General features: G+C 65.5%; 1 protein-coding gene across 1 annotated transcript; it reads right to left on the bottom strand.

Moving 5' to 3' along the window:
• Window positions 1-519: 519 nt before the first annotated feature.
• SHMT2 (serine hydroxymethyltransferase 2) lies at window positions 520-6439 on the bottom strand. Its single transcript, XM_077838885.1, is given in 8 exon segments — window positions 520-663; window positions 943-1065; window positions 1538-1619; window positions 1960-2160; window positions 2636-2715; window positions 3070-3144; window positions 3146-3259; window positions 6317-6439. Coding segments are annotated over 8 exon segments (942 nt in total).
• Window positions 6440-11377: the final 4938 nt, after the last annotated feature.

Raw genomic sequence — 11377 nt, 5'->3', positions numbered from 1 at the left:
TGGAGAGGCTGGGGGAGGGGCAGGGCAGTGCGGAGGGGAAGGGCAGTGGGGGGGGAGGAGGGATGGGGGAGGGGCCGGGGGAGGGGCAGGGCAGGCGGGGGGAGGGAAGGGCAGTGCGGGGGCAAGGAGAGGAGGGGCAGGACAGTGCGGGGAGGACAGGAGGGATGGGGGAGAGGCCGGGGGAGGGGCAGGGCAGTGTGGGGGAGGGGATGGGGGAGGGGCCGGAGGAGGGGCAGGGCAGTGTGGAGGGAAAGGGCAGTGCGGGGGAGGACAGGAGGGATGGGGGAGAGGCCGGGGGAGGGGCCGGAGGAGGGCAGGGCAGTGGGGGGGGGATGGGGGAGGGGCCGGAGGAGGGGCAGGGCAGGCCGGGGGGGGGGGAGGAGAGGGCAGTGCAGGGATGAGAGAGGAGGGACTGGCGCGGTGGGGAGGGGCAGGGCAGTGCGGGGGAGGACAGGAGGGATGGGGGAGGGGCAGGGCAGTGCGGGGGGGGGGGCGGGGTGGATCCAGCCCCGGCCGCGCTCACCGGGCCCCGCGCAGGGTCTTGTGCGTGGTGCTGGTGACCAGGTCGGCGTGCTCGAAGGGCGAGGGCACCACCTTGGCTGCCACCAGCCCGCTGATGTGCGCCATGTCGGCCAGCAGGTAGGCCCGGACCTCCTCGCACACCTGCCGGAGAGGGGGGCAGCGTCAGCCCGGCCCCCCGCCCGGCACCCCTCCCCCCCCACGGCTCAGCCCCCTCCCCCCGGGGGGCCCCCCTCCCCCCCGCGGGGCGGGACCAGGGAGCTCACGCCAACTCCCCCCATCTCCAGCTGGTGCCCCAGGGTCATCATGGGGGGGGGGGTTTGCCAGGAACCCTCCCCCCATCCCCAGGCACCTCCCCCCCTTCCCACCCACCTCAAGCCCCTCCCCTCATCCTAAGCCCCTCCCCTGACCCCCCCCCCGCACCTTCTTCATGCGGGCGTAGTCGATGAGGCGGGAGTAGGCGCTGGTGCCCGCGATGATGAGACGGGGGCGGAAGAGCCGGGCCGTCACCTCCAGCTGCTCGTAGTCGATCAGCCCCGTGGCTGGCTGCGGGGGAGGGGGGGTCACAGCTGGAGAGCGACCCCCCCTCCCCCGTGAATTCCCTTGCGGGGGCCATGCTGCTGGGGGTGGGGTAGAGCTTATACAGGGTTGGGTGGGAGCTGGAGGGGGGGGTGTCAGGCCAGCCCCAGGACACAGGGAGGGGCAGAGGGGGTCCGACGGGGGTGCACACGGCTTGGCCCAGGCACCAGCCCCGGCAGGCAGGGCGTGAGAGCTGGGCGGGCTCCGAGGGGCAGGGGCAATGGGGGGGGGGGGGGGACGACACAGACACTCCAGGCTCCCTTCCCCCCCAATACACTTGAGTCGAGGGTCCCCAATGCCGCCAGAGCAGCAGAAACCTCCTGGCCCAGCCCCTGGGGGGGTCCCCAGGAGCAAGGGACTGGGACCCCCCCTCCCTGTGAATGCATGTTACCCCCCACCCCCCCGCAAGCACCCTGCACGCACGCTGCCCCCCACTCACGTTGAGTTTATAGGGCATGGACTCGAAGAAGATGGAGGTGGCCGAGATGCGCTTGACGTCCGACATGTACCCGTGGGTCAGGCTGTGGGAGAGACGGACGGACGGCGTCAGGCCAGAGCCACGGCCCAACCCGGAGACTGGGCACGACCCACCCCCTCCGCCCGGGCTGGCTCCCCAGAAGGGCCCCCTCCTGGCAGGGCCCCCGCCCAGGGGCGATCTCCCCCCCCCCCAGACAGGCACCCCCCTCACCCCCAGCTGGTCTCTGCCTTAGCCCCCAGACCCCACGCCAGCACTCCCCCCTCCCCCCCAATTCCTGGGGCCTCTCAGCCAGACCCTGCCCCCTCCCACCCCCCAGGCTCAGCACCCCCCAGGGCCCTGCTCCCTCCCCCCCCCCGCCCCCACTGCCCACAGGGGGGACGTACTGGCCGCCGTCCGGCAGGTCCAGGCCCATGATGCGGTCGTGGGGCTGCAGCAGGGCCGTGTAGGCGGCAAAGTTGGCAGGCGACCCGGAGTAGGGCTGGACATTCACCCCCCAGAGGGCAGGGTCCAGGTCGAAGGCCTCCAGTGCCCGCTGCTGGCATAGCAGCTCGATCTGGTCCACCACCTCGGCCCCCCCGTAGTACCTGCGAGGAGGGCACCAGGGCTCAGACACCCAAAGCAGCCTCTTCCCCCCCCGCCCCGTGGGCCCCCTGGAGGGAACCCAGGGGCCCATCACCCCCCTTGGGGCCTCTGTGCCCCCCCCCAGTACCCACAAGGAGGGGAACCTGGGGCCCATCACCCCCTTGGGGCCTCCCTGCCCCCTGGTACCCAGAAGAAGGGGAACCCAGTGCCCATCACCCCCACCCTCAAGGCTGCCAGAGGCGTCCTGGAGGAAGCGGACATGATCACCCCAAAAACAACAGCTCCCGCCCCTCCCCCCAGTGCCAGACGGCCCCACACAGTAAGTTACCACTGGGGAGGGGAGGGGAGGGTTGTGCCCCCCCCCCCCGACTGCCAAGGAGACCTGGGCCCCCCAGGGTCCATGTGTGGCTTCCCCACGTTCGTTCTCTGGCCTGGCCAGATCCAGCCCCCACAGGGTGCCCCCCCGACCCCCCATACCTTTTGCCGGGGTAGCCCTCCGAGTACTTGTTGTTTAGGCAGGAGCCCAGGGCCTCCAGCGCGGCTTGGCTGCAGAAATTCTGGGGGGCAGAGAGCGAAGCCAGGGTGATGGGGGTGAGACAGCCTGGAGAGGGGGGCCAGCGCGGGGCCCCTCCAGCCCAGCCTCAACCAGGAACCTGAAGGGCAACGCAGGGTCGGTCTCAAACACTGCCCCACCTGACGGCTAGAAAGCAGCTGCGGGGGGGAGACAGGGCTCCAGCAGGTCCTTGGGAGGAATCTAAGGCAAGGGGGGCCCCCCTCAGGGCAACGCAGCCCCCACCTCTGGGCCTCAAGAGGGGCTGCTCCCTCCCCCCCTGCAGCCCCCCAAACTCCCTCCTCCCTGCCCCTCTTCCCCCACTGCAGCCCCCCCCAGGAGCCCCCGCCCCCACACCCACCTCCGAGGCAATGAGCTCCAAGCCCCGACACTGCCGATCCTTCTCCTTCTGCACCAGCTCCCACATCTCGGGGTCCACTCTCCGCCAGGCTCTCCTGCCCGGTCCAGCCGGGCACCTCCCCAGCTGCAGCCGCACGGCTGTGCTGGGCCCGCAGGCCGGGCGTGTTCAGCTGCCAGCATCTCTTCAGAGCCTGGCGACGGAAGGGGGAGCGTCACATCACCAGAGAGGGGCGTAACCACCAACACCCCCCCCCCCACCCCAGCCTGCACCCCCGCGTCATGGGGGGCACCTCATCTCTGGTACCTTTGGGGATACACAGCCACAGAACACCCCGATATCCTCATGGCACACGTGGGGAGTCAGAAATAGAACCCAGGAGTCCTGGCTCCTAGCCCCCCTGCTCTAACCACTGACCAGACAGTAACTGGGGGGGGGGGGGAAGGAACCCTCAACACCCCATCACTTGTGGGGTGCAGCCCTCTCCCTCCAACAGGGGGTCACGGGGTGAGCATGGGCAGCTCTGGCGGGGGGAGAGGGGGGAAGAAGGCTTGGGGGTGGGCGAGGGGATAACTTCCTTCCTTCTTTGGTTCATTTGTGGGGCCGGAGGAGGCGTTTCCCGGAGGCCTGGGAGCGCGGAACGGCTGGACCCTTGTGCAGGGGACCGATCACCCCGTCTGGGGAGAGGGGGCAGCCACATGGGGGGTGAGGAGCCCAGGCTGACGCAGGAAGCCAAGGGACCACATGAGTCACATGACCCAGGCGGGGTCCCTCCTTGGGCCACAGCTGGAAAATTGGATGAAAGCAGCGGAAACAGCGCCAAAATTCGGGGGGGGGGGCGGGAGGAGAGACTGCAGACGTGCGAGAGCGCATGTGAGCGTGCAAACCGGGGGGGGGAGCAGAGCGAGCTTGGTGTGCACAGGCTCGGGTGCGATGTTACGGTGGGTGGGGGGGGGAGCACATCTGCATGCACAGGATGGGGTGGGGGCTGGAGCCTGTCCTTTGTGTGCCCACGCGCCCCCCCCCCCCTCCTGCCATGGCTCACTCACGTGTCACACAGAGCAAGCAGCACCTGGAGACACATCTCTGCCCCCCAGCCCCAATCCAGACTCCCCACTTGCACTGCCCCGCCCAAGGCTGCCCCATGTCCCCCCTCCCACCCAAAAGAGTGGTCTTCCCTGCACTAACCCAACAGGCCAGTTTGCCCCCTGGGCTCCTCCCCCAGTTTTCTCCCTGAACACCTAGGCTCCACCCGCCCCCAAATCCATGCTGGGAGAAAGCGCCCCCTGTTGCTGGCGCATCACTTCCACTCTCCCCCCCCGCTGCCGCCGATCCTCACCCCCCTCTTGGATCCTCCAGGCCCTCAGCCCCAAGAGCTGCAGACTCTGCCCGCGAGGGGCCAGCCAGCCAGCTCCCCGGGAGACCCCTGTGCCAGGGCGTAGACCCCAGATCGGACCTGCTGGCTCTTTGGGGCAACGGGGTCCTGGCCCAGGCCTGGGGCTCCCAGACACCACCACAACCCAGACCGTGACCTTTACAGACCACACAGCCAAGAGAAAGAAACTGCGGAGAGAGATATTTGCCGGGGAGTCTCTTGGAGCCCCGACTGGATCCGCACAGACCGACCCGCAGGATCGGGGCCACCACGGCTCCAAACCACTCCCGGGGGGAAGACAACAAGTCCTTGCTCCCGAAACCGCCAGGCCGAGCGGCGTTCGGGGCCTAGGGAGCCCGCCACCGTTGTCCAATTCTCCCCCTTCCCAGGCACCGCCGGAGCCCTCGTCACGGCGCCGAGGGGCCAACCGCGAGCAGGAGCTCGCTTCCCGCTCCCGGGGCCAGACCCGAACGCAGCAGGACCTCGGGAACGGCGGCTGACTGGGCCCTGCGAACAAAACTTTCCAGGTCTTTGAAAGTTTGCAGCTGAGCAATGACTTTATACAGCTTCGAAACTTGACTAGGCAGAAGGAAAATGCTGCTTTTTTAAAAAAAAGGAACCAAGCACAGAAACTGGCTCCTTACCCTGCCCCAGCTCTTTTTAAAACCCTTTCCCTTGATTTTGTCGTGGCTGATGTTTAACGCAGCTTGCACTGTATTGGCTCTTTTGCGGTCTCTGGGGCTGCCTGATTGCGTCCTCCGGGTTCCCAAGGAGCCGTGGGGCTGGACTGGCCAGGTTCTGCTGTATCCCTTGTGCCCCAAGCACTAGGCCTCAAATCCAGGCATGATGCAACCAGGTCACTGCCCTTGCATCAGCTGGCTTGAAAGCCCCACCATGTGCCAAGTTTCCCCAAACAATAAAACACAGTCAAGTCAGAAGAAACTTTTGCAAGTTCTAACCCATGGGGCAAGCGGCTCTGGCTGCCCCATGACGAGGGAGCTGGTCCCAACTCTTCAGAGTTAAGCTTGCTGGCAACCATGGGCGAGGGGCACTTCTTCCCCCCTTTCTTTCTCTCTTCTCCCCCCGCTTGCAACCCTGGGTCCCAACCGCGCTAGTTAAACATGGCAAGAGAAAAGCGGCAGGGAGGCGAGAGGCCACTGTGCCCTATTGACTCAGTTCAAAGGGGCCAGCAGTAAGTATCGACTGGGGACAAAACTCATGCCAAGGAGACTTTGCTCCGGCGCCGAGGTCTGGCCCCCGGCCACTGTTCACCGCTGCACTGGGGCAGATGTCAGGGAGCAGCCCGGGCAGTCAGCGGAGCAAGGCAGGTGGAGAGTGGAGGATGGCTCTGGCCCGAGCCTGGCTCTGGTCCGAGCCTGGCACTTGCCCGCCCCCCCCCCGCGAACAGCTGGGCAGGGCCCACCAATGCACCCATAATGAGCAAAGCGGAGCGACCCATCACAGGGCCGGCGAGGGACCCAGCTCCGCCTGCGAGCCTGGCGGGGGCATGACCCCCCCCGTCCTCTCTCCCTGGCCCCCCAGGGACAAGGGCTTCCTATGGGGCGCCTGGAAGCAGAAGGCGGGGGACCCGCGGGGCTGAGCCTGCCATGAAGTCGCACTGGGTCGGGACTCAGCAGGGGCAGGGCGTGGGGGGAAAGGAGCACCCCCATATTCGCACTGCACAAAGGGGGGGGCACAGCGCTCTGCAAAGGGGCCCGGCCAGGGCACGTGGCCTGCGGGGGGGGCGGGGGCGCATCTGGGGCTGGGGGGGGGAACCGAGCTATTTTGCAAAACACATCACCCCACCCCCCAGCACCAGCCCCCTGCCCACGTGCACGCGCAAGGGGGGTCTCAGCCCCGGCGCCCCCCACTCACCCGGCCAGGCAGCGCGGGAACATGCTGCAGGCGGCGCGGGGCAGGTGGCGAGTCCCGGGCGCTGCTCCGCGGGGGCGGGGCCCGAGCGACGGGAAACACGTGACCCCGCCGCTCCCGGTGCATCCTGGGGGATGTAGTTCGCCCGGGCCAGCGCCGAGCCCCGCCCCCCTGATCGTTCATGCAAAGTGGTTAATGAGCTGATTTGCATGTTTGCAAATAAGTGGCACCTACCGCAGCCTAAGGGAGCAGGAGGGGGAGCCCGGGGCGTAGCGCGACCAGCGAGCAAGTGTGACAAAGCGGGACACTTCCGGGGGAGGGGCAGTTGTGTGGATGGGGGTAGGTGTGTGGGGGGGTAGTTGTGGGGAGGGACGGGCAGTTGTGGGGGGGAGGGGCAGTTGTGTGGATGGGGGTAGGTGTGGATGGGGGCAGTTGTGGGGGGGAAGGGCAGTTGTGTGGATGGGGGTAGGTGTGGGGGGGTAGTTGTGGGGCGGGACGGGCAGTTGTGGGGAGGAGGGGTAATTGTGTATAGGGGGAGGGGCAGTTGTGTGGATGGGGGTAGGTGTGTGGGAGGTAGTTGTGGGGAGGGACGGGCAGTTGTGGGGGGGAGGGGCAGTTGTGTGGATGGGGGTAGGTGTGGGGGGGTAGTTGTGGGGCAGGACGGGCAGTTGTGGGGAGGAGGGGTAATTGTGTATAGGGGGAGGGCAGTTGTGTGGATGGGGGTAGGTGTGTGGGAGGTAGTTGTGGGGAGGGACGGGCAGTTGTGGGGGGGAGGGGCAGTTGTGTGGATGGGGGTAGGTGTGGGGGGGTAGTTGTGGGGCAGGACGGGCAGTTGTGGGGAGGAGGGGTAATTGTGTATAGGGGGAGGGGTAGTTGTGTGGGGGGGGTCCTCCCGTGAGTTTAGTCCCATGTGTTTGCAGGATCGGGGCCATTTAGACGGGAAGCTCTTGGGAGGGGTGGGGGAGGGGCAGGGGGCTTTGTCCACCAGTGTGAACCGTGGCCCAGCAATGCTGCCCAGCGATTGCTCCCCCAGTGCTGACATGCAGCCACCTCTGGGGTGAAGCCCAGCAGCTGGTTCACACCCACCCACCCCTGCGTCCTGCCACATTTCTGAAGGGTGTGCATTACAGGGAGGGCCCAGCCCAGGCCAAGGGCCTGCTGTGCCAGGGCTCTGCGCAGACAGAGAGTGAGAGGGAGCCCCAGTGCCAGGCCCAGAGGTTGGCGAGCCCAGAGATTCTGGGCCAGTTATGCCCAGTGCATGCCGCAGCCTGGCCCCCAGTGATGCAGCATCAAAGGGACCTTCCCCCCATGCAGCCTCCAACAGCTTCTTCCCCTTTGATGGCTGGCAGAACAGGCCGTAGGGAGCCGGCAGGACCCGCGGGCAAAGGGAGCCGGGCTCTGGCAGCAAAGGGGCCTGGGAGCTGCAGCCGCACAGCTGGGTGGATGGCAGAGGCAGGGCAGAGACGCTGCGGGCAGCCCCTGGCACCCCTGTGCCGCAGGGCTCAGTGGTGCAGCGTGACCTAGTGGGCACACGTTTGCATCCCGACGGCTTGCAGCCATTACAGAGCCCGGCGCACGCTCTGCAAGTGTCAGGGTGTTAGCCCCAGCCCCATGGGCTGCTGCCCTACATATGTCCTGTGTTGTCAGCTTGGCGTGCCGCACTCCTCACGACACTATCCCGGAGCGTTGCTGTGTGTCATCAAATAGCTGCCGTGCTCCACTCCAGAGGCAGCTGCATTCCCAAACTAGTTGAGCCGTCCCGGCACGGCATTGCTGTGCGACTGTTACTCAGCTCCAGCGCCCATCCCCAAAGGTGGCTGCGTTTCAGTGCTGGGTGAGCGATCCCTGCGCAGCTTTGCTGTGTGGTTATGAACCAGCTGTCGCAGCCCACTCCAGAGGTGGCTGCATTTCGGTGGTGGGTAGCAAGTCTCTCACCCTAGGAAGCTAGGCCCGAGCCAAGACCTTTCTCCCATCGAAGAATGTGCCCTGCCCCTCCAAAGTCACTCAGTGGCAGATCTGGGACTAGAACCCCTTACTCTAACCACTCGGCCCCACTCCCCTGCCACAGCTGGGAATGGAACCCAGGAGTCCTGGCTCCCAGCCACTCCTGTCAAAGCCAACTAGAGTCCCACTCCCTTCCCAGACTCAGTCCAGGACCCGGCTGTCCTGTCCCCCACCCGTATTGCTCTAACCTCTAGACATTCCCCCTCACCTGGTCTTCTCTCCCCCGGCCCCTGGCATCTGGCTTTGCTGGAAGCACTAATGAAATTAAATCTAATTAAAGCAGCAATGACCTCAGACATCTGGGCCCGGGGAATTAATGGGGGGAAGCAGGAGATTGATTTCGCATGGCACATCGTACCTCCTGCACGGCTGGGGACAGCGCCCGATGAACCCCCAGCCCAGTGCCCAGGAGGAGGCTGCCAGTTTATCCTGGGGAGGGTGGGGGGTCCCTGGGAAGTGGGGATCCAGGCTCTCTCCAGGGTCTGCCGAAGATATGGAGTAATTGTTGGGGGGGGGTCCCCTTAGAATCTACCCCCTATGCAGAGGTCTCACTAGCCAGCGTACTGCTGCTGTGGGTGCAAACGAGGATGGGCAAATGAGGATGGGGTCGGATCCTGCCTGGCACCCAAATCCCGGCCAGCTGCTGCAGTAGGCTCCTAAACCCAGATGCTCAGAGGCATTTAGGCGCCTAACTCCCACTGGTCGATCTAGGCACTAGGAGGATCCAGCACAGGGACAGGTAGGGTCATAACACAGACAATGGGTGTGTGGCCCATTCCCCCTCACCCGCCCAGGGGGGCAGCATCCATGGGCTGGCAGGTCAGGCAGGGCCCCATCCAACCTCCCACCTCAGCTCCACGAGCAGGCAGTGCGGACAGACCAGACCTGGCGTCTGCACCAACCTACTCCAAGAGGCAGCTTGGTCTAGTGTTGGGAGTGGGGTCTGGGACCCAGGACTCCTGGATTCTAGCCCCAGCTCTGGAAGGGAAATGGCGCTCCAGTGGACTGGGGCAGGGGCTGGGAGCCAGGACACCAGGGTTCTAGCCCCAACCCTGCCACTCTCTGGCTAGGTAGCATTAGACAAGGCCCAGCCTGGCTCTGTGCCTCAGTTTCCCCTTCGTATCTATTGGGAAAACCAGCTAAATAACTACACACAATCCCCTAAATTCACCCAGAAACCCCACATGGCTTTATCTGGGCTTCTATGGGGGGGGCCCTTCCCCTCTTGATCGCTTCCCCTCCCCTGAAGTCCTAACTCAGACCCATCTACCCAACATCCCCTTCCGCAGCCCAATTGGAGTCGACAGGACTGCAGGGACCGAGAGCTCCCCCCCACCCCATGCTGGGTCTTTCAAGGCACCGGTTGCAGGCGTTTAATGCTAAGGAGAAGACAGAAGACACTCCCCGCTCCCACCCCCCCCCCGGCCGTTCTGCACTGGGGAGCCAGGCTACAAAGTAGAGGATGGCTGAGCTAAGGAGAATCAATCATTGGGATTTCAGGGGCGGGGAGATCCCAGGGCCCAGCGTGCCCATCCATCAGGTGCCGCGAGCTGGCAGGGTGCAGCCGGCTCGCTTGTCACAGCCTGCTCCCGACATCCTCTCCCAGCTCCGCAGCCTATGCGGCAATTCATCAAACCCAGTGCCCTGGGGGGGACAGCTCCCCGCGCTGGCACGGACGGGCGCCTCTTTGCTGCTGGGCCCAGGCGCTGCCTTTGCCAGTCATTCCAGCTGATCCATCCTCAGGCTTCAGGGGCTCGCGGGCATTGGGGTCAGGAAGGAAATACCCCTCCCTGCCCTTGGGGCCCCAATTCTTCCCACAACATCCTCGATGTCTCCAGAGCCACCCCCTGCTTTCCCAAGCACCGGCCCAGCCCTCTCCCGCTTCCAGTGTGACTGGGAGCTGCCCAATGGGGGGCGCTGGGGGGCTGCCAATCACATTTGATTGGGGAGCTGCCAATCATACTCGCTGGGAGGGGCTGGGGCTGCCAATCACAGTCCAGAAGGGGAGGGCAGGAGTTGTCAATCACATTCCATGGGGGCAAGGGGCTGCCAATCATATTCGATAGGGGAGGGAGGCTGGCAATCACATTCGATAAGGGAGCTGTCAATCATGCTCACTGGGAGGGGCTGGGGCTGCCAATCACACTCCAGGAGGGGAGGGCAGGAGCTGTCAATCACACTCATGCACTGGGGTGGGGGCCGGGCAGCGATCACTCTCCACACCCCGAGTTTTTGTTTCATTCGCTTTTTTTAATCACATTTTCCCCTCAAGTTTATTTTGTTACAAAAATATGAAGAAATCTCAGCCCGTGGGGGTGGGGGGGTGTGACTGAGCCGGAGGGGTGCTGCCCGGAGCACGGGGGGGCGGGGACTGAGCCGGAGGGGTGCTGTCCAGAGCATGGGGGGGTGACTGTGACCCCCGACCCAGTGCACAGCTCAGCCCGGGGGGGTGATCCCAGCTCGTCCTGGCCCCCCCAACCCCATGGCACCTACTTCTTCACTCAAATGCACATTTTATAGCTCCTGACCGCGCGGTGACGAGCGATCGACAGCTGGGGGGGCTCTGTCTGGAGGGGCCCTGCCTGCCCCCATGGCGGGCACCACGCCCGTGGCTGGGGGCTGGGCAGGATGGCACTGCCAGATGTGGGGGGGAAGCAGGGGAAGGCTCTTGCTGAGATCCAGGGGCACATCTCGGGGAGCCAGGGCTGGGCCCCCTCCCTCCGTGCCAGGGCTGCGAAACCAAGCCCGCTGCAGGGAGACACACGGAGACACGCACAAGTGTGTGACCACCCCGCGGATACACATCCAGGCACTCACATGTGCACAGCCGCACGCACAGCCACAAAGGATGCAAACTCACACCAGCGCACAGATGTGCGACACACCCAACACCCCCCCCCCCCATGGTCTTACTTCACACTCTCTCTGCTGGACTCTCTGTCGCCCTTTGCCACGCGTGGGAATCCGGCCATGATCTGCCTTCCCCCTCGCCCATGCCCTCGGTCGGCTCCTTCCCAGCCCTGCAGGGGTTTAGGGGGGTCCCTGAGCAAGGGGGAGAGC

The sequence above is a fragment of the Eretmochelys imbricata genome, chromosome 20 (genome assembly GCF_965152235.1).
Source record: "Eretmochelys imbricata isolate rEreImb1 chromosome 20, rEreImb1.hap1, whole genome shotgun sequence".
Classification (NCBI taxonomy): domain Eukaryota; kingdom Metazoa; phylum Chordata; order Testudines; family Cheloniidae; genus Eretmochelys; species Eretmochelys imbricata.
Note: the sequence above shows the minus strand (reverse complement) of the source record. Positions and strands in the feature narration are given on the sequence as shown.